This window comes from Anomaloglossus baeobatrachus, chromosome 5 (assembly GCF_048569485.1).
Source record: "Anomaloglossus baeobatrachus isolate aAnoBae1 chromosome 5, aAnoBae1.hap1, whole genome shotgun sequence".
In the NCBI taxonomy this organism is placed as follows: Eukaryota; Metazoa; Chordata; class Amphibia; order Anura; family Aromobatidae; genus Anomaloglossus; species Anomaloglossus baeobatrachus.
In genome coordinates, this window is record NC_134357.1 from 394,651,548 (window position 1) to 394,675,667 (window position 24,120).

Sequence of the window (24,120 nt, forward strand, 5' to 3'; positions counted from 1 at the left end):
GCTGCGCTCAGACATCCTCTTGCTATGGTTTGGATGCTGTAGATGCAGCAGATGTGGATTGTGACAGTAAGACCCACGTGTGGACCAACATCTCGCTTAGGCAATGAGATTTGGGAGGTTGTGACGCTCCCGTGACCGGTGGTTGGCATGTGCCCCAGTCACACCTTCTCTGGCACAGTCGGCTGCACGTGGTATTCACCAGAGGTGTGAAGGATCTCTCAGGCAGGGCTGCAATGAATTCAGCAGGGAAGGATGAAATGCACAATATTCCATAGCAGTATTATTAATTCTCTAATCATTCTCACCTTTGCTCCGTATAAGCACACGTTACTTGTACAATATACCTTTTATCTGCTGCCTTATCGCTGATTTCCTGTATGTCAGTCTCTTTACCTCTCTTGCTCCCTTTCTTATCTTTTGCTTGTTTTATACATTTTTATCTTCTTTCCATTACATTTCTTTTGTTACTATGCTTCCTTGTAGCCTTTTTGTGCTTTTGCTCCGCACACCCTTCTGTTTTCATTTTAGCAGAAGTAGAAGGAGCTGAATTGCTCGCTCTGTTGTCGGCCTTTTCTCCCTTCTTCTCATCTGTGCAAGTTTATCTCTGGTTTGATTTTCCCCGCATCTGGTGGGAATCAAAGTTGTTTATGGCAAACCTGGCATGGATCCTCTGCAATCAGTACCCTATGTCGACTTCCAAAAATAACATTCCTGCCTTTGAAAATGCCGCAAAGCAGAACCAAACAGACCAGGGTTGATTAACCACTACATTACCCCAAGGAGAAACGTAGCGAGAAGGCCACAGAATACATACAGTGTATAGATGAACCTCGCTTATGTTCACCGTGACAAAATCTAGATTTGAAGTCTGCAGCCACCATCCCCTTCCCTTCTTTACTGACTGATGACTATTTTATCAGCATTCAGCTAGGGAATTAAACGAAGAAGGTTTATCATGTGTCCACCAATAATGATGAGACCTTGCTGCGTGGTGGCACATGCCACATATACTTGACGTGCCACCAGTTCTCTCCTCACGTCCATTGCTATATAATGGTCCATACAGATCTGAGCATCACAAACGATGGGAACCTTTATTTCACCCGAGTTTCGTTTCGGAAAAAGATGTGTCACCACTCCTGACATGTCTGTTTTAGTTCACATTTGCATTCCCCATGAAATAGCAATTTTGGAGGAACTTTTTGGAGAACACTGTGTGGTTCTTTTCCTCTTTTATCCCTTGTGGAAAGATATGAACAAATAACATCTGGATAGAGGTAAGCAAAACGATTCCTAAGATACTGGTCTGGTGTCCACGTCGGTACTTCATGGCTGCCGGATCAGGGCAGAATGGACTCCCTCTCTGGCACTTGTAGTTATTAGGCCCCCTTAGCATCATGTGTTGCACCATGACGTCGCCGTTCACACCGCTCTGCTCTATTTCCTACAGAGTACTGACGTGGACACTGAACCAAGGTACTTTGAATCTTTTTGCTCATCTCTACAACAGGACATTACTCTTCCCATTGTACAATGTCTTCATACAGTTCCAGAAGGGGTAACAGCGGAATTGTACAATCCAGACTGGTCAGGAGAGTTGGTCATGTTTAGCCAGAAGCAATATATGGCTGTTTTTTGACCTTTGACTCATGATGATTTTTGGTTCTGAGACCCCCTACAGTTACGTGCCGTAGATGTAATGTCTGATCTGTTCTCCACATGCAAAGTTGTATAAAGTCTTAAGGTGGTGTCACACATAGTGACGGCGACAACGACGTCGCTGCTACGTCACCATTTCCTGTGACGTGGCAGCGACGTCCCGTCGCTGTCGCTGTGTTTGACATCCAGCAACGAGCTGGCCCCTGCTGTGAGGTCGCCGGTCGTTGCTGAATGTCCAGCTTCATTTTTTGCTCGTCGCTCTCTTGCTGTGAAGCACACATCGCTGTGTGTGACAGCGAGAGAGCGACGAACTGAAGCGAGCAGGGAGCCGGCGTCTGGCAGCCTGCAGTAAGCTGTAACCAAGGTAATCATTGGTGTTGAAGTAGAAAAAATATAGCACTCACCAGATTATTTTGCTGTGCAGGATCCTGTTTATTTAAACAGCGGAGGTAACATGTGCGGAGAGGGCTGGTGGGGAGAGGGAGTGAACGCCGTGGCAGACGACGGCCGTTTCGCACCTGTCCGGTGCTTCAGCTGGTCCATGAGACCAGCTGAAGCACCGGACAGGTGCGAAACGGCCGTCGTCTGCCACGGCGTTCACTCCCTCTCCCCATCAGCCCTCTCCGCACATGTTACCTCCGCTGTTTAAATAAACAGGATCCTGCACAGCAAAATAATCTGGTGAGTGCTATATTTTTTCTACTTCAACACTGCATGATTTGCTATCTATGGATATAAGCACCCCAGTGTTTGCCTCTAGCCACTGAATACGTGACTTTTTTCTGCATTAGATGGAATGGCTGGCTATATGCTAAGTAGTGCCCTGGTATCTCTCTTTTACTTCTTCAAGGTAATCATTGGGTAAACAAGAAGCCCTTTCCTTGGTTACCCGATATTTAAATTAGTTACCAGCGTCTGCCGCTCTCACGCTGCCAGTGCCGGCTCCCTACACACATAGACAGACTACACATCAGGTTAACTACCCGATGTGTACTCCTGCTACGTGAGCAGGGAGCCGGCACTGGCAGCATGAGAGCACACCGCTTAGCGCTGGCTCCTGCACACGTAGCCAGAGCCGGAGTACACATCGGGTAATTAACCCGATGTGTACCCTGGCTAGGAGAGCAGGGAGCCAGCGCTAAGCGTGTGCGCTGGTAACCAAGGTAAATATCGAGTAATGGTTACCCGATATTTCCCTTAGTTACCAAGTGCAGCATGGCTTCCACAGCGACGCGTGTCGTTATGATCGCTGCTGCGTCTGCTGTGTTTGACAGCTAAGCAGCGATCATAACAGCGACTTACTAGGTCGCTGTTGCGTCACAGAAAATGGTGATGTAACAGCAACGTCGTTGTCGCTGTCGCTATGTGTGAACCCAGCTTTACAGCACGCCAGGTCACACAGATATATTTCTCATCCCTCTACTGGGTGACAAAAACGAGACAAGTGTCTAATCTGTGTTCTGCCGTGTTTCCATTGATGATGCCAGTGAAGTGATCATGTCTCTATATGATGCTTTATTTAGGGAAAGCTTTGTGTGTTCCATGTCTGACCTTGTAGGATGACAAGGATGTATTGTGTCCTCCCCCTTGTACTTGTGGACACGCTATGAAGGGCGACACCTCTGCCTTGATGGCATAGACAGAGACAATACATTTGATATTGTGACGGCCTTCTGCTCCCAATGACAATTGACGCAGTCAGATTCTATATAAAAAGTAATATTGTCCGTCAGAGAGTTCCACAGGCTGAATAGATGCATAGAAACTTTCTTCCTCCCCCTCCACACTGAGTAGAGCAGACTTTAGAAGGAATCCATAGAACATGTAACCTGTTACTCCCACTGCATTATGACACAGACAGAAGGAATGTATGGAGTATATTATCTACCCCCCTCGCTAATACACAGGAGGCGCATGTACAACCTGCAGAACTTTCTGCCATTTCCAGGAGAGCGGGAGAACTGTTCTCATATGGAGTGTCCCATAAATGAGGGGGACTCCTTTGCGCACCATATTGTAATTCGTGGTAGTTTCACATAGAAGATACATTGTACAGCCTGTTACAATAAGGGCTCGCTCACACGGACGAAAGCTATCTGATGTTTTATCGGATAGCACGTGGAGCAATGTCATACTATGGGGGCAGGGCCCACCAGTACTTTTTTTCATGCCAATTTGAAATGAGAAAAAAATCGCCGTATGCTGTGGTCGTGGCAGCGTATATCAGATGGCGCGCACCCATTCAAGTCTATGCATGCAAAACATCAGACTGCACGATTTACGCTCACACAGACAATGGAGGAGATGGAGAAATTAATCTCTCCATCGTCTCCTCAGTTGTGATCTGATTCTCACTTGTGTGCCAATCAGATTCCAGTGAATGACACTCAGCTCATGCTCGGATCAGAGTTTGAGCCTTGTATCATTAACATAATCGGTCCGATTCTTTCAGAAGAGAGAGACTGTGAGCCCTCGCAGGCAGGGTCCTCTCTCCTCCTGTACCTGTCTGTGCCTTGTATTGTTTAGGATTATTGTACTTGTCCTTATTATGTATACCTTATGTATACCCCTTTCACTTGTAAAGTGCCATGGAATAAATGGTGCTATAATAATAAATTAATATTAATAATGATAATAATAATCATCGCTCTTGTGAGCACATCCTAAGGGCGCGTCCACATGGCCGCAGTCTCGCTCCGCTCATCCAATGAATGAGAAGTCTGTGAGTCTGCAGAAATCAGACTGCACTCAGATGTCATCCGAGTGCAGTCTGTTTCCCATGCACTCACTGACCTGCATTGCCGAGTGCGATCCAAGTATCCGATCAAACTCGGACGTGCATTTTTTACTTGCACAGACACTGTCCGAGCAAAAAATCTAACGTATGAGTGGTCCCATTGGCCTGAATACGATCCGATCCGAAAATACGGCCGCCTGCACCTGACCTAATGCTTATATGGAGAGTTGGGATGACAATTAATTGACACTTTTTATGGTTGCCATAATTTGATCTGCGCGCCTGCTCAGGACCTCACTTTCAGCTAGTGTAGATGACGTAGAACGCGTCATCCACACTAGCTTCAGAAGGAGGTCAAAGATGGCCGAAAGAGGAGGCGCAAGACCCGGAGAACGGTGACGCCCATCTGACCAATCTGCTCCGCACCGACCGTTAGGTAAGTATTATGAACATCCAGTGACAGGTTCCCTTTAAAATGAGAATTACTAAAGAGTGTTTTATTTTATAAGTGAATATTAAAGGTTAATAAGAAACTTTGTAATATCTGTAAAATCTGCTTCTTTCTCTTCCTGGACTAATCTTTTCACTCTCATTTCATGGGTACATTCTGTCTTCAGGGAACACAAACTTTCCTATTACTGAGATAGGAGGTGACAGTTAGTGCTCATAAGGTTCTATGGAGAATTGTACCTATCATTTCAAGTGTCTCTTTCTAGCTCCTCTTCCTCTAAAGAATGTGATGATCCTAATAAAGAAGAATTACTGCAAAACGCATTGAATAAGGTCACATATCAAAGATCTAGCATTCATCTTCTATGTACAGCAGCGCGGCTTTGGCTATTTAAAGAGGTTGTCCACCTTTGGGGGCAATTTTTTTTCTAGCTTAAATGCATCTATTTTTAGCTACAAAACTTTTTCGGTAATTGGGGTTCACACAAATGGTATGTGTACATGTTGAGTATTTGGTTACGGAAATTTCTACATCTCTTAGCAGGAAAAACTCAATGCAAAAATGCGCGTTGTTGATGCGTTTTTATCTGGCTTTTTACATGCATTTTTCATTGCTTTCAATGGTAAAAACGCTGAAAGAATTGACATGCTGCAAATTATTTTCTGCACCAAATCTGGAAGAAAAACCTCAATATGTGTACTACATTCAGGATTCCCATTGACTTTGCTGGCATAAGGATTTTCTTGCAGTTTTGTGACAAAACAGCGATAAAAAGCCACTGTGTGCACAACAGCCTTATCAGTTAACTGAGAATCAGTCAGTGAGCTCATTCTGACTTTCCAATGTGAGAGTCCTTATCTGTCTTTTTCTGAGCTCCTCTTAGCTGATTTATGACCACATCAAAGTTTAATCTGCAGGAGAAAAAAAAGAGCCTATAAAAGCCAAATGGGACAACATTATGGAGGAAATCAAATAGGAAAATTAATTTTCAACCCAAAATACATGCATTTAAAAGAAAAAAACCTCGAAACAACTAAAGTGTCCCCAAAGGTTGACAACATTTTTGATATATTTGGTTCTCCTTGGAAGCAGGTAATGAGGTTTTTTCACCCTTCTCATCTTTTTGTCTTTTTGCACAATAAATAATGTCAGCGGGCACCTGCCCTCCCAACCTGAGCAGATGTATGAGACTCAGCCGCTTGTGCCGGTCAGCACTTTGACATAGACAGCTAGTGACACAGTGACACAATATAGTAATCCGGTGCATTTAAGTTCAAGGCGGTGAGTGTTGTCAAACGTAGGTGTGTTAGGTGGCGTCCTGTTTGGTAAGAGTTTTAATACTTAGATATTAATGACGTGCAGGATTAGAGGACTCTGTTCTCTATAGCTGAATTTGTGGGTACAATACACGTCAGGATTAGTGAGATATATCTGACAGCCTCTACATCTTGTCTTTTATTCATGTTATCTCTCTATCCGTACAGGTGGCCGGATGGGAAGCGTAAAAGAAAGAATAGCCAATGTATGGGAAAAGGCGGTATGTCAGGTATGATGTCCATTCAGGGTGTTTGAGAGGGGATTCTCCAATCTAGGACATGTGTCTATCACTCCTCCTACTGTGTAATCCTCGTATCACTCCTTCTGTATCACTCGCTTTCTCTATCTATCACTCCTCCCCCTGTGTAATCCTTCTGTCATTCCTTCTGTATCACCAGCTTTCTCTGCTTTGCAACCAAATCATTTGATTTTCTTCTTCTTGTAAGGATTCTCCAGGAAAACATAAAAAAAAACCGTTAAATATCAACATAGAACTTAGTCCCTTATGTGGGTTCGGACATTGCTGTGATTTTTTTTAAAATGGAGCAAAACTTTACCCTTGTTTTGTGATACTCAAAAATCGGAGGAAAAAAACCAAATCAAAACTGTTTGCGTGATCCCAGCCTTATGGTGCATTCAGACAACCGTATAAAACAGGCCACAGTACTCGGACTGGCTGCGGTTCTACTGACCCAAGCCTGATGGCTTTATATATTTCTATGAAGCCGATGGGAGACATGCAGTCAGTCTGAGCATTGCGGTCCAATCTGATTTATACGGTTGTCTGATTGCGCCCTTTCCCAGCCCCATGGCCCGATGGCTTAAACAGGTGTTTCCCTACAAGATTAAGTGATTATACAGGGAAAGAGTGGAAAAAGACCACAGCGGCACAGGGCTGCCGTGGATTAAAGCCGCACAATGACCACAACATGTGAACACAAGGCCGCTTTACACGCAACAACATCGCTAACGAGATGTCGTTGGGGTCACGGAATTCGTGATGCACATCCGGCCTCGTTAGCGACGTCATTAGGTGTGACACGTACGAGCGACCGCTAACGATGCAAAATACTTACCAAATCGTTGATTGTTGACACGTTGTCCACTTCCCAAATGTCATTGCTGATTTTGGACACAGATTGTTTGTCGTTCCTGTGGCAGCACACATCACTACGTGTGACACCCCGGGAACGACGAACATCTCCTTACCTGCGTCCTCCATCAACGAGGTGGGCGTGACTTTCATGCGGCTGCTCTCTGCCCCTCCTCTTCTATCGGACGCCTGCCGTGTGACGTCGCACGAACCACCCCCTTAGAAAAGAGGCTGTTCGCCGGCCACAGCGATGTCGCTGGGCAGGTAAGTACGTGTGACGGGTACTAGCGATTTTGTATGCCACGGGCAGTGATTTGCCCGTGACGCACAAACGACGGGGGCGGGTGCTTTCACGAGCGACAGCGCTAGCGATGTCGCTGCGTGTAAAGCAGCCTTCGGGGTATATCCACATGGGATGTACATAAAGACGATATACCAACTAGATTTTCCAGACGGAAAGTCCGTTGTATATTACTGCCACAGCAACGTGGATGAAATCTCACAAACGCTCATCTATATACTGCAGACAAAATCTGTAGTGTAGATTTACCAGGAATGTAAATTTTTTATTGCTAGAATGCTGTGGATTTTCAACACCTTTCACTCTTCGGCCATGCAAAATATGAAAACTCTAGGAATTCTGCCTCAAGCTTTTTTTTGTGTGGCTTCAATAGCCACATAAAAAATCTGTGTGATCATATCCTTAGGACATATCCACAAGGAGTTTTTTACTTGAATTTGGAATATATTCCTTTCCAAAATCCACTTATCAAGAGTAAGCTCATTTACAGAGCATTTGTAGCGTTTTTATAATCAAGGAATAATTCTTCTGTAATGCACATGGTGTAGTTTTTTCCTCGGGTTTTATTTTGAGCATTTTTCATTAAAGATAATCTGTCAGCAGGTTTTTGCTATGGAATCTGAGAGCAGCGTGATGTTAAGTCACAGAACCTGATTCCAGGGATATATCACTTATTGGACTGCTTGGTGCAATTTTAATAAAATCCATGTTTTCTCTCCTAGAGATGTAGAAGTGATCAAAATGCTGAGCTGTGTATAACACCACCCACACCCCTGATTGGCAGCTTCATTTGTACACTGTCAGCAAACTGCCAATGAGTGATGGTTGCAGGGTTACACAGATTAGCCTGACTTGCATTTAACACCTAATTCTGTAATGATAGTCTGCTGATAAAACACTGATTACATTAAAACTACAGCAAGCAGCTGAATAAGTAACACAGTCCTGGAATCAGGCTCTCTGTTCCTACATCATTTTGCTGTTAGATTAACTAGCAAAAAAAGGCGACATATTCCCTTTAAAATCACTAACAAACTCGTAGATGGAATAATTAAAGTGGATTTTGGAACAGAATCAGCTTCAAATTCTTTGACAAAAACTTTTGTACGAATGCCTAAGGGGTACTTTACACGTTGCGACATCGCTAGCATCGGCTAGCGATGCCGAGCGCGATAGTACCCACTCCCGTCGCACATGCGATATGTGGTGATTGCTGCCGTAGCGAACATTATCGCTACGGCAGCTTCACACGCACATACCCGCTCGGCGACGTCATTAGTCGGCCGGGCCAATAGAAGCGGAGGGGCGGAGATGAGTGGGACATAACATCCCGCCCACCTTCTCCCTTCCACATTGCCGTCGGGACGCAGGTAAGGAGATGTTTGTCGCTCCTGCGGGTTCACACACAGCGATGTGTGGAGCTGCAGGAACGACAAACAACATCGTTCCTGCAGTCGACCCGACATTATGGAAATGAACGACGCTACACAGATCAATGATTTTCGACGCTTTTGCGATCGTTTATCGTCGCACCTAGGATTTACACGTTGCGATGTCGCTACCGGCGCCGGATGTTCGTCACTAACGACGTGACCCCAACGATATTTTGGAAGCGATGTCGCAACGTGTAAAACCCTCCTAAGTTTCACAGATCCAATGTTCCCTGTCTACGTGCAGACCTCTATTTCCGGACTGGCTGCGGGTTGCATGACTCAAACTCACCTTCGTCCTCTATTCCTATGAGGCTGTTGAGTTCCGGTCAGAAGACCCGAGGCTATCTGGAAATTGTGGTCCACACACAGTTTGCGTTAGTCAGATGTGTGAATTTAGCCTTATAGTTCGGGCCTAGAGTTTTAGGGACCACTTTTCTATGGTTTACATCTCGTCCATGGACCTGAAGCACATCCATATTGTTCTGTGTTTGATCCGTGGATGAGACACAGGCTAACAAACTACTTCTGTGGGAGTTGATCAGCAGTGATTAGCACAATTAGAACTTGACACACTTTCTTGTTAATTGAGTTGACTTTCCTGGAGAATCTAAAGACATTAACCTTCACCACCCTTTACTCCCTTGCTCTATCTTCTGGCTTGGAGGCATGGGTATGGCTAATGTGTGTAGTACGCTCTCCCCTTTCCTTGCATTATTTCAGAAGGTATGCTTACTATTTTATCAGCCATTCCTATTAGCTCCCACCTAAATTCTTCTGTCATAGCAACTAGCAATCCGTGAAATAAATAAATCACGTTTCTGTAAGTCAATGCCAAAGGTACGTCTGGTGATCAATACAAATCTGTCATCAGCCTGACAGGACTAGTTTGTGCATGACGGTGGCTTCTGAGTTTTTACTCTCTCTAAATAGCAAAAAGATTTCTGCCATTACAAAACCTTATAACCAGGAAATCCTGAAAAGAGCCATGTAGTGTATTGGAGGGTTTGGCTGCGTATCTGATTATGGAGCTAATACTAGGCCTTTAGTTGCCCTAGCCATTACTGGTCATACTTACCATAGGGCAGCCCGTGAAGGTGGCGCCACTAGACTCCTATTCCCAGAAAAATCCTCATTTGTATACCTTTTCCCCAGGGAGCATTGCCTGGTTTATAGTTCTCCCTAGGCCAGGAAACACAGTAGCCCTTGGACTACTATTAGCCACAATGAATAGTAATAGCTTTGATGAATCTGAAATTATCGTACTCTTTTTCTCATGAAGAAGCCCATCAGCAAGATGATCCTTGACAGCGTCCTATTAGATGGCACGTTGCCTGTGGAGCTGGGTTTCCTCCTCTGTAATACGACCATGATTTGTCTCATAACACCAATGTCAGGCCTTCCCTCCCACGTTTTACCCCCACAGCAGCAGAAGCCGCCGCTTCACCCCACGCAGCAGGCCCCCTTTCATCCCGCTGCCATCTCTGCGCCGTCCAGACAGGATCTCAGAGTTATAAAACATAATTACTTCCGAAATGGCAAGAGAGAGATATTCAGAAGGGAGAGACACTGGATAATTACTTACAACACAATGAACAGGCCCTCTTGTGTTCCTGTGCCTCCATTTGTTGGCCTGGCTGTGTGTGTCCTCTGTGGCTGTGTGTCTTGCCTCTATCAGACCCTCTGTGTTGTCTTTATCTTTTTAGCACTCTGCTTGTTTCTCTTTTTGCCCTGTTGTTCTGGCACATTGTGTCAGGAGTCTGTCCATACCCCCAATAGCCTGTATCCATGTTATTGACTTGAATAAGACTGTCCCCCTCCTTTTCACCCGGTAACACAGGTGACAGCTCGGTATCTCTGCTCTCTGCAGGGTACATCCCTAGCTACTTGGACAAAGATGAGCCGTGCGTGGTGTGCAGCGATAAGGCCACAGGTTACCACTACCGGTGCATCACCTGCGAGGGCTGCAAGGTGAGTGAACCAGCGCTGCAATCTCTAACTGCTGACGTCCTGATTTATTGATGTCTGCCCATGTTTAGAAGGACAGTCTCTCCCGTAGTGATGATATATATCATTAAAATAGGTTTCTGGACAACACAGAAAGATGAGGATGTAGTCACAGCGGTTCTTGTTAGTATCTTGAAAACATCTTGTTCTTTCTACATTACACAGATAGGGGCAGATTAAACAGAGCTGTCTAATGGAAAACCTGCCTTTGTTGCCCATAGCAACCAATCAGAGCAGTTCGAATGAAGAAAGAATTGGTTGCTATGGGCAACAAAAAATATTTTAATTAAGGATCAATGCTCTTTATAGCATTATATATATAATGCCCAAAAGTCGTGGTGCAAATAGAATTAATGTACAAGCCAACAGATCTCCATCGTCCAGATCACTGTCTGTATTATGTGCATAGCAGCTTAACGGCTATCCTCCTCCTCTTCCTCCTCCCAGGCTACAGTAATAGGGACCATATTCTTTACTCCTGAACTGTATGGCGTATAATGTTGCTATGTCTGCCTCTTGTAGTTGGCACACAGAGTTAGGAAGGAAATACCAACAGGAAATGGCCACACTGGATTAAAATGGATTAAAAACAGCCTAAACAATATAGAGAGTAACCTGGGAGGGGAGCTACAAGTGTATTGTGTCAGATAGGTATCAGAAAAAGGGATATCACATATATAACAGATAGATAATAGGTATTAGATAGATAGATAGATCGGTATGAGATGGATAGATAGAGGCTATGAGATAGATAGATAGGTAGGTAGGTAGGTAGATAGATAGATAGGTATGAGATGGATAGATAGAGGCTATGAGATAGATAGATAGATAGATAGATAGATAGGTATGAAATGGATAGATAGATAGGTAGGTAGATGGATAGATAGATAGATAGCCTCTATCTATCCATCTCATACCTATCTATCTATCTATCCATCTACCTACCTATCTATCCATTTCATACCTATCTATCTATCTATCTATCTATCTATCTATCTATCTATCTATCTCATAGCCTCTATCTATCCATCTCATACCTATCTATCTATCTACCTACCTACCTATCTATCTATCTATCTATCTATCTCATAGCCTCTATCTATCCATCTCATACCTATGAGATAGATAGATAGATAGATTGGTATGAAATGGATAGATAGATAGATAGATAGATAGATAGATAGGTAGGTAGGTAGGTAGGTAGATAGATAGATAGATAGATAGATAGATAGATAGGTATGAGATGGATAGATAGAGGCTATGAGATAGATAGATAGATAGATAGATAGGTAGGTAGGTAGGTAGGTAGATAGATAGGTAGGTAGATAGATATGTATGAGATGGATAGATAGAGGCTATGAGATAGATAGATAGATAGGTAGGTAGATAGATAGGTATGAGATGGATAGATAGAGGCTATGAGATAGATAGATAGATAGATAGGTATGAAATGGATAGATAGATAGATAGGTATGAGATGGATAGATAGAGGCTATGAGATGGATATAGATAGATAGAGAGATGAATAGATAGATAATAGGTATAATGTAGATAGATTGAGATAGATAGATAGATAATAGGTATAAGAGAGAGAACGCAATAGATTAATATGAGATTGAGAGAGATAGATAGATATTAGAAATAGATAGATAGTCGCTGTATAGATGAGAAATAAATAGAGAGCAATAGATTGATATTAGATAAACATTGATGATAGAGGGAAAGAGATAGATTGATAGATATAAGATAGATAGATGACACATACAAGATAGATAGATAGAAAGTAATAGATTGATATGAGATTGAGAGAGATGATAGACAGATATTAGAAAAATATATATATTTTTTTATATATATATATATATATATATATATATATATACCGTAGATAAATAATTGCTATATAGATGAGAAATAGATAGCAAGACATTGATATTAGATTGATAGATAAACACAGATAGATAATAGATATATACATAGATAAAACAGGGAATAGGGACACACTACAAGCAATGCATACATGCAATGAGCACAAGTCTTGCCAGTTTCTGCCGAGACCCCCTTCATGTATGTTTCTCCAAAAACAGGCAGCAATCCAAATCCAGAAATGAAGTGTACTGGCCTTTATTCAGCCACATGGGTTGTGTCCAGTCCATTACATGGTTGCTCCTGATTTCTGGATGGGGAGTGCGGTCTTATTTTTGGAGACGTGGATAGGCAGGAAATATCAGCTATTTAGCCGGTAACAACAATAAATTATGATTACCTGCAAATTTCTTTTCACTGATTCTGGTGTCAGAAAAAGGTAAGAATTTATTATTATCTGTTCTAGAAATTACAGTCTTAAAAATGTCTCTTCTTCTTTATCTTTACCATGCAGGGCTTTTTTCGCCGCACCATCCAAAAGAATCTGCACCCGTCATACTCTTGCAAGTACGATGGCTGCTGCATCATCGACAAGATCACCCGGAATCAGTGCCAGCTCTGTCGCTTTAAGAAATGTATTGCTGTGGGCATGGCAATGGACCGTAAGTATGATGACCATGATCAGCGGTGATGGCTGGGAATGATTACAAGCAGTTCTTTATATTCTAGTCTTATTTATTACATGTTATATATCACATAAGTACACGTATATATAGCACTGGACAAGGTGCATAATACCAGAACACGTAGGATTTTCTTCTGCCGTTCATTCTTTATTTACCTCCCTCCCTCTCCACAGTTGTCCTGGATGATTCCAAGCGGGTAGCCAAGCGGAAGCTGATTGAAGAAAATCGGGAACGGCGTCGGAAGGAGGAGATGATCAAGACTCTGCAGCAGCGGCCTGAGCCAAGCATTGAAGAATGGGAGCTGATTCGTATCGTGACAGAAGCTCACCGAAGTACCAATGCACAGGGCAGCCACTGGAAGCAGCGCAGGAAGTTCTTGGTGAGGCAAGATGAAAATAAGAAATGTACAAGAAGTAATCTGTGCAGTGATGTATATACTGACATTGAGTTCCGGGGTGACCATGTTCTGAAGACATCAGCCACTTCTTTGTATCATCAGCGCATCATGATCTTCACAGCAGTGTCACCTACTTTCAGATGTATATATATATAAAAGGATATATCAGTGGCGGACATATCACTGGTGAAACCTTGTAGCGACACAGGGGCCCCGGAGGCAAGGTGGCCCATTTCCACCACAAAACAGGTGGAATTATCCATTGGACTGCAAAGAGCCCATATACTGTTTATTGCACAGGGACCCTTTTTCAGTCTCTTTTGCCAGTGAGCTATATATACAGGGTGGTCCAAAAGTAGGTGGACAGTATGTGTAATACAAACATGGTGTAAAGTGAAACTGACTTAGTTGCCCTTAGCAACCAATCAGATTCCACTTTTTATTCTTCACAGACTCTTTGAAAAATGAAAGGTGGAATCTGATTGGTTGCTAAGGGCAACTGAGTCAGTTTCACTTTACATCATGTTTGATAACCCTATTACGCATACTGTCCACCTACTTTTGGACCATCCTGTATATATTGTGGATGTATATAATACCCAGAGTAGCTCTGATTCTGTTCCTGCTGAACTGATGCTTGTAGAAATGGTCCAACAAACCTTTCAATTCTTGATGCACGTACTTGCTGTATTGACACGATTAGTCCCCAAAAGCTTTCTCAACATCTCCAATTTCCATTTTCTGTGATCTAGCTTCTTTGTCTATTTTCCTCTTCTTAGCAATAGCTTCTTGACAGCTGCACAATTTTTTCAGACCCATAGAGATGTCATCTCACGGTGAAAGGATGGACAGAAACACTTATCCCTCTAGGATATAAAATAATGACAGTTCTGATGATTTACCAGGTTTTGCTAGATTCTCACGTATAACAGGCTCAAAAATACCTCTTTTAGGTTATGTGACAACATTGCAAATTTGGCTGTAGAAATTTCTGCACCAAATCTGCATCTCCTGGCAGGATAAATGTTGCGGGGAAAAAAAAGGGCACGTTTTTGCCGCAAGTTTTTTTAATGTGTTTTTTTTTCTTCATTGCTTTCAATGATAAAACGCAGAAAGAATTGAGATGCTGCAGATTTTTTCTGCAAGCAAACCTGCAAGGAAAAAATTCTGAACGGGTGCACAACACATCAGGATTCTCATTGACTTTCCTGGCATCAGGATTTCCTTGCAGATTTGTGAAAATCTGCAAGCAATAAAGCATGCAAAAAATGCAATGAAAGCGCAACGTGGGTACACAGCCTTAGGCAGGCTTTGCACACTACGACATCGCTGGTGCGATGTCGGTGGGGTCAAATTGAAAGTGACGCACATCCGGCATCGCATGCGACATCGTAGTGTGTAAAGCCTAGATGATACGATTAACAAGCGCAAAATCGTCGTAATCGTATCATCGGTGCAGCGTCGGCATAATCCATAATTATGCTGACGCGACAGTCCGATGTTGTTCCTCGCTCCTGCGGCAGCACACATCGCTGTGTGTGAAGCCGCAGGAGCAAGGAACATCTCCTACCGGCGTCACCGCGGCTTCCGTAGCATATGCGGAAGGAAGGAGGTGGGCGGGATGTTTACATCCTGCTCATCTCCGCCCCTCCGCCGCTATTGGCCGCCTGCCGTGTGACATCGCTATGACGCCGCACGACCCGCCCCCTTAGGAAGGAGGCGGGTCGCCGGCCAGAGCGACGGTCGCAGGGCAGGTGAGTGCATGTGAAGCTGGCGTAGCAATAATTTTCGCTACGCCAGCTACCACACGATATCGTACCTGCGACGGGGGCGGGGACTATCGCCTGCGACATCGCAGCATCGGCTTGCGATGTCGCAACGTGCAAAGCCCGCCTTTCTCAAATTTAACAAAGGTTCATTGTGGGAGCCATAAACTACAATTTTTTACTCGCATTATTAGATAATGTTGCCTCTTTTCTGAATCTTCCATGTTTGATCTGACAGCCAGTAGATTGAGAGGCTTGCACCTGAACTATCATAAGTATAATTGTGGATTTTTTAAGAAAAAACTTGGACGACGCTAAATCCACCAAGTCCCTGTGCCTCATTATAATACCAGTATACATTGTATGTATATATATATATATATATATATATATATATATATACAGTATACTGGTATTATAATGAGGCACAGGGAAGCACAGATTTTGATATGTGTACATGGCAGGATACAGCCGGGAATCTCTTGATTTCCTTAAGCAAACATCCTGTGCAGATGGAGAGGCTCTGACCTCTATGAGAGAGCAAACCGCATCTGTTCCACCCCTTTATACTTTTACCCATTGGCAAAGTAGCACAGCCTGCTAGAAAGTGTGAGTGGATAATAGGGATGCACAGGTCATCACACCACTCACCCTGTACTGGGGGCATCCTGAGAGCTGTAGGTCTTCTATGGAGATCACACATTTGGCTATGGTTTTCTGTCTGCAGTAGTGTGTGACTAGTGCCTAGTGTCCATGTATCCTCTATATGGGCAAAAAAATATGGACACCTGACACATCTGGAGAACATCATATTGTATAACCATTGGTGTGAATATGTAGTTGGTCCCTCCTTTTGTGGCCCTAACAACTTCTAATCTTCTATTGGGATTTTTACCTATTCATCAGAAGGGATTTTGTGTGGTCAGACACTGATGTTAGATGAGAGGATGTGGCCTGCAATCTCCGTATTGGTTTGTCCCAAAGCTGTCAGCTAGGGTTAAGTTCAGGCTCTGAGCAGCCGATCATGTTCTTCTACACCAAACTCGCCCAACCATGTCTTTATGTACCTTCCTTTACGCATTGGGGCACAGTCATGCTGGAACAAAAAAGGGCCTACCTCCAACTATTTCCACAAGGTTTGAAGCTACAGTTTGATAAGAAGTCTTAAGAAAGCTGAAGCATTAAAGGGGTATTCTCATATCTAAGATCCTATCCCAACATGTAGTAGGTGTAATAATAATATTAGCAAATACCACCAATTAGAAATGTAATATAGTTTTCCTGATGTGCAGTGTATTACAGAAGCTTAGGTATCCAAGGTTATGACCCATTCAGATAGTGACAGTTAGTTAGTTGTCTGTGGTCGTACCATGGATACCTAAGCTGCAATGCCCTGCACATGAGGTAAGAGACATGCCAGGAGAACTATACTACATTTCTAATTGGAGGTATTTGTTAATATTATTATTATATCTACTACGTATTGGGATAGGATCTTTGAGATGGGAATACCCCTTTAACATCACCCTTTACTTGAAATAAGGGGCAAAACCCTGAAACACCACGTCATACCATTATTCCTCGTCCACCAATCTTTTCGTTAGGAGCTATGCATTCTGGACCATCACATCGTGGCTGACTCTTCCACTTCACAATAATAGGGCAGACCTGATATTTCACAAAGTGACATCTTCCAGCATTGTCTACCTAAAACACTGCATTTTTTGGATATGCTCATATGCATTTGCTCAATGTTCTTCAGTTTTACTGGTGGAAAATCTCCTGAGTTTTACCGTAGATGCAAAGTGTTTGAGATTTTAACAAATCTGAATAAAAAATCTGCCTGAAGTCAGTGCTGATTCTAAATCTTTAGCAAGTCAATTTAGTTTGCCAATTTCTTGCAGTTTCTGCCCGTTGGGTTCAGTAGAGATGTCAAATCCGCAGATAATCCTACTCGTGAGCTCTATTGCAGATTACTAACTGTAGCAAAACCTGCAACTACTGTAGAAAATTATTATATCCCTTCTGCTGGCTCTTCCAGGGCTCCCATGCTTGGTTCCTTGCCAGTCTCTGCATAACCCGGCTTCCGGGGATGGCGTCTTGTCCAATGTGCTCGCTAAGGAGGTCACATGGGACGAATCATCCTTGCAGTAGGCCAGGTTATACAGAGGTTGGAAGGGGACCAGGCAAGCATTACTAGGGTAGGTGGGTATCGTGTTTTTTTGTTTAACCCTTTCTGCAGTGGAGAACCCACAGGCAAATCACCAAAATCCATACGTTTTGATGAGCATTTGCTTCTGCAGATGGTGTTGAGGTTTCTGGCTAAATTGCCAGAGCAGCAATTCCACCCCATGTGGCTGTACCTTTATTGTTCAGTGGTCCGGGATGAACCAATGTGCTATCAGACTTTGGAGATCTGGTAGCCCGAGCTAGCCGATTTCATACCTGCTCAAACCAGTTATCTATCACTAGTATCGAGCAAAGCTTTGGGTGTAGTTTTCCTTGGATTTGTGCTCCTACAAATATCCGGGGCACAGCGATGCACAAGGATCTAGCTGCAGTACTATACATAGTCACACAAGTGTCAGGACGCTGGACTAGTGGATGCAGCGGACACTGCAGGGATGGAAATAGATATTGGCAAACCCACAGCTGTGTCAGAATGCCCCAGTGCCGCCTGCGTACACAATAGATATGTCATGCTGTATCAGCGCTCGCATACAAGTGAGCCTGCACCATACACTTCTAAACATGGAACATGCCAGCATGGACGCACAGTTACATGACAGACACAGGTCCATCAAGTTCACTCTTTACCAGTATTAAAGTATACATGCTGCTCTTGAATCTGGTCCTTTATTCACCAGCCTACAATGTGCTGGTAGCGTGCCGTTACCCGTCCCTGTGCTGCCCCTTGTGCCCAGCCAGTTGCCCTACTTCTTGGCAGTACTTTTTTTTATCACCACTCACCTTGTCTTTCAGCGGATCACAAACTTTCCCCACCACATGTGGCGGAGCAGTTTAGGCTTTATTCTCCCCGCAGCAGTGTTAGGTTTCTGCCAGTAACGCCTCCCTTTACTTAGATGATGCAGTGCACTTTCCTATATCTCACCATATGGCTGTGCTGTAGAACATTCTAGAAATTCGCACAAGTGCGTGCTGCACAGTCTTATTGCGGTGCCGTACGTGTATTATCTCTCTGTATAGGACATGCTTTCTGCATATAGTACAGTTGTGCATATTAATGGGTGATATCTGTGCAGTACGCAGCTGCTGACCCCATAACTTGACACTTGATTCTCAATGCATTGATTTGATCATGGATTCCTGCACATTTATGATTAGTATACTTCTTGCAGGCCTTTGCATGACGCACGCGTGTATATTTTGTCGGAGAAGGATAGAAGCAGCTGGGAGCTGCAGCTCCATCTCTCCCTCCCTTCCTGCCATGCTGCCTCCCCACTCCCTCCTCTCCTGTCACGTGGAGGGTACACGCTCTCTTTCCCTTACTGCTGTGCTGCCTTGTTATACAGCTCCCTCTGCTGGATAAACGCCAGGCGAGCAGATCTGCTGCTCAGTCTCTTTCCATTCATGTAGAGAGTGAAAAGCAGCCATGTTTGATCTTTATTCTACTTGTCATGTACTAATGTGAATCTCTTTTATGTTCTACCTACATGCACATTCATGACATTTATGTATCTCTCCTCTTCTTCTATGTGATGTGAAAGCCTGAAGACATAGGGCAGTCTCCCATGGCGTCAATGCCGGATGGGGATAAGGTTGATCTAGAAGCTTTCAGTGAGTTCACCAAAATAATCACCCCTGCGATTACCCGAGTGGTGGACTTTGCCAAGAAACTGCCTATGTTCTCTGAGGTGAGTGGTCCGAAAAGAAAAGTTTATTGAGTACACGTACTCAAGCACATTCTGCATTACTGGCCGGAGGAGCACTAACATCTTGATATGGGGTGCTCAATACTCATACATGGACTATACAAATGGGCATCATCCAGTAATAATTCTGTTTTTCATTGCTTCCTTTTATACGCACACTAAGGTACAATAAGGAGCTTATTACCACAGAATTACAGATCTGTAAACAGCAACTGATTCAGTCTAATGTACAGGGAGATCTCAGAGCAGTCTGTGTGAAACTACAGTCCCCAACATACCCTGATGGCCCCAAGTTGTCAAGCCATGCTGGAAGTATTAGTTTCTCGAAAGCTAGAAACCTCTGCTTTAAAAAGAAACTAGATGTGGTTAAAAAACTGTGAAAGAGAGAGCGCAATAGGGTCTTACCCGGTAGGGATATAGGAAACAAAGGGATCACGGTACACTCACCTTTTCAGGTTGTGAAAGTCACAACCCCTATGTAACACATTCAGTAGTGGTATCAGCTGCAGCCCTGAAGTGTAGAGTATGTAGTAAGACGTAGATGGAAATCGGGTATATACCGCGCTGATACTCAATAGTATACTAATGTAATTCCTTTATTGTTCGTACAGGTCTACGGGTTTCAGACACATCCGTCTCCTTCCTCAGGACATCAAAGGAATAAATACAATTATAATTAAATTAATATACTATTGAGTATCAGTGCGGTATATACCCGATTTCCATCTACGTCTTACTACATTAAAAAGAAACTAAACTTTGATATTTTTTTCTTTTATAATGTTATCACTTTAAGGGATTTTTCTTCATTCCTAAAAAAAAGAAAAAAAAATAACTTCCAACCCCCTGATTTTTCCCTGTCTATTTGCCAGAACGTACTTATTTGGAGTACAGATGATTGCAGTGAAAGGGTCTCATACCTCTGGGGATGAGCAGCTGAGGAAGATTATATTGATAAATACTAAGAGGAGGACACAGCTGCTGACCCATGACTGCCATCATCTGTATTACAAATGAGTACATACTGATATCAGTGCAGCCATAGGCAAATAAACTGGGGAAAGCCAGGGTTTGGAAGCTATTTTCTTTTTCTTTTACAGGAATGAAGACATCCTCTAATAAAGTGATTTTCAAAGTTTCATAACTCTCCATGCCGGACAAAATAATTAACAAAATGAAAAAGAAATTAAAAAATAAAGACATAAATATAGATAGAGATTATATATATATATATATATATATATATATATATATATATATATATATATATATATATGTTAGTTTAGTTACTTTTTAAACTAATAATATTAGAAAAGCATGTATAAAGATAGTAGCTGTTCATGCGATAGGCAAATAGCATATAAGACTTTAAAGGGAATCTGTCAGCCTGTTTTTGCTATGTAAGCTGAGGACAACATGATGTAGGAAATGCTTGGCAGTGCAACCTGCCCCCTGCTGTGATTACCACCTCACAGTCAATGCACAATTGAAAGCCTAGTGTGGGCGGGACACAGCTCCCTGGGCTCAGCTGCATGCTTAAAACTCAATTCTTTGATGGTGACAGAACGGCTGTACCCAGTAATCTATGTGATACACCATTGGATTCAGAATCTCCTTGCCTACATTATGTTGCTGTCAGATGAGGTAGCAAAAACCTGCTGACAGATTCACTTTAATGACTCTGTTATTTACTTTAATAATTAGGTATCGCCTGTGTTACTGGTTTTGACCTGTGCTTCTCTTTGCAGCTCCCATGTGAAGACCAGATCATCCTGTTGAAAGGATGCTGTATGGAGATCATGTCTCTCCGGGCTGCCGTGCGGTATGATCCAGACAGCGAGACCCTAACACTGAGTGGTGAGATGGCAGTGAAGCGAGAGCAGCTAAAGAATGGAGGACTAGGGGTGGTCTCTGATGCCATATTTGACTTGGGACGATCTTTGTCAGCATTCAATCTTGATGACACAGAAGTGGCTCTGCTGCAAGCTGTCTTGCTCATGTCCTCAGGTGAATACATATCTCTGTACAGTATCTTTAAAAAATACAGATATAGCACATACGAGAAGGTAACTGCCTGAAGATGAAGATGCGTGAGGTCAGAGTGCGGCTGAACCTTGCTAATTTTTGGTAGCAAATTATTTTGCACCCATTCTCCACCACATGTGGGTTTGGCCACTTACGTTCATCCCCACCATCAGGTCTAACCCTTAAAGTTTCTGTATAATAAATCCAACCAATTTTATTCCATCGATAAAAACTGAACAATTATTCAGGGTATATTCACATTTTTATGGTTTGGTGGCTTTTTTTTTATGCAATCACGTGCACAAAACTGCCACAAAATAAATGTAATCTGCACCCTGCTTTTTAGATGTAGACTAAGACAAAATAATGTTCTTTACATATAAGACATTAAAGGGGATGTTCTGAACTTTGCTTTACTATATGGGGTTAAGATCTTACAGGCAGATAGTTGCTAACTACCTGCCTGTTCTGCCTGTCGTCGATATCTGCCGGCTCAGGGTGGTCACAGACTGCTCCTGCTGGTGATTCTGCTGCTTCATTTGACCTCACATCAATAGAGCAGCTCTTCCTCTTCCTTTCTGCTCTGTCGATGGGGCATGACTACCTGCCTGTAAGATCTTAACCCTATATGGAAAAATAAGCAAAGTAACCCCTTATTCTTTGTTAAATGGTTTGCTTTTCAGTCATGATGTAAACTTGCTATGACATTGCACAAGTTCTAAAATATCTCTCCTTTCCTAGACCGCACCGGTCTGATCTGTACAGACAAGATAGAGAAATGTCAGGAGACGTACCTCCTCGCCTTCGAACACTACATCAACCACCGCAAACACAACATTCCGCACTTCTGGCCTAAGCTCCTGATGAAAGTGACTGACTTGCGCATGATCGGAGCTTGCCATGCCAGTCGCTTCCTACATATGAAAGTTGAGTGTCCCACGGAGCTCTTCCCACCGCTCTTTCTTGAGGTGTTTGAGGACCAGGAAGTCTGAGGGGACAGAGCGGGGTAGAGGAAAGGGAATCGCTTGGCTCTATTCCAACCTGCCACCCCTGTACAGCTCACAAGTCCTGAGTTGGATAGAGATGAGTGGCTCTTAAAGCTCTTCTAATGAATGAAAACTGCCATTGAAGTCCGGCACTTACCAGGAATGGATGCTCCCAGGTTGACATCATTCTGCAGCAGATCTTCAATCACCATACTGGCAAACGCAAAAAAGAACAAGGATTTAAGGCTTTTTCTTTTCTACCATCGAGCAAACCTTAAGATGCAAGCAGTCACCTTTTTCATCAATGCTTTTGAAAACCTTTTGGTACACTAAGACGTGAGAATTCATCATCATTATTATCATCATCAAACTTCACCCAGTGAATGTTAACTGGGTGACCCAAATTTGGATATGGGAAGGGTAAAATTTACAAGCAAGGCTAAAAGTTCTATTGCCCCCCATATAAAATGTTCTCGTGTGTTTATATTTGTATATATATTATATATATATATTCTATATTACAAAACAAACATATATATATATATATAATATGTATGACTGAAGACAAAGGCTTCAACTTAGGTAATGCTTGGCCGTATTATGCTGAGACATTTGCAGACTCAGGACCACCAGATGGCTATGGAGTCAGCTCCTTCCTTGGCCAGAGCTGCCTTGTATACATTGTGCGCGTCCACCTACGAAGAAGTGTGGCGTCCTCTTGCCTCTCGGTAACATGCAAATATTTGAACCTGTCCCATTTCTGTGAGCCGAGGATTGTTACAGAACAGAGCAATTACACACTGATTCATGGGTGTGGAATAAATTAAATATCTGATTATGCTGTATATCTATATCTATATATACTTTATATGTCTGAAAAGCCATGCGCTCAGCATCAGTGTAGAATGGATGATGTGGACCTGCAAGGGGTTAATGGTCTAAAAGGGAATAATACAAAATTTAGTGTGTGCCTTCATGAGGCATGGATTCATCATGGTCCAGTGTTGCAGGCTGCATAGTCGGCGGGACCTAGGGCTATTGAATTGATGAACTCTTGGGTATGCATTTGTGATATTTTAGATAGAGAGTAGGTATTATGATAAAAAATGTTGCATATTTGCAAAATCGGTACTTGATATATAGATATAGAGATATGCACAATCAGATATGTATCTTCCCCAGCCTCTGAATTCACCTAGTGAGTTGGGTTTAATGTTAGGCCTTCCTCTGAACACGGAGGAAGCTGGGGGATGTAGTGTTTTCTACACCCACACACAGAATTCCCTCTATGGCACCCTCGGTTTATAAAAATCACCCCACACATGCCCGTTTGGGTTGAAAAATTGCACCAAAGTCTCCCCTTTTTCTCCCCACTCTTCCCATAACACTGCCATGCGGAAATGCAGGAACCCACTGCAGCTATACAAACCAAAAATGTTTCGAAGAAGCACTTTTAAATGCCATTATTGCAGATATTAACCCTTCTTTGCTGCTCTTGCACCCTAC

General features: G+C 43.1%; 1 protein-coding gene across 2 annotated transcripts in view; it reads left to right on the forward strand.

Moving 5' to 3' along the window:
• Positions 1-23,449, forward strand: part of THRA (thyroid hormone receptor alpha) — a 192,714-nt gene extending 169,265 nt beyond the window's left edge. The window contains exons 3-9 of one of the 2 annotated variants that reach the window (XM_075350142.1): positions 6,332-6,393; positions 10,829-10,959; positions 13,376-13,523; positions 13,721-13,926; positions 19,439-19,585; positions 21,352-21,610; positions 22,370-23,449. In XM_075350142.1, the coding sequence (XP_075206257.1) occupies positions 6,332-6,393; positions 10,829-10,959; positions 13,376-13,523; positions 13,721-13,926; positions 19,439-19,585; positions 21,352-21,610; positions 22,370-22,620 (1,204 nt within the window). In that variant the 3' untranslated portion in view covers positions 22,621-23,449. The remainder of the gene's footprint in view (positions 1-6,331; positions 6,394-10,828; positions 10,960-13,375; positions 13,524-13,720; positions 13,927-19,438; positions 19,586-21,351; positions 21,611-22,369) is intronic. The other variant, XM_075350143.1, reaches the window with a different exon arrangement.
• The last annotated feature ends 671 nt before the right edge of the window (positions 23,450-24,120 follow it).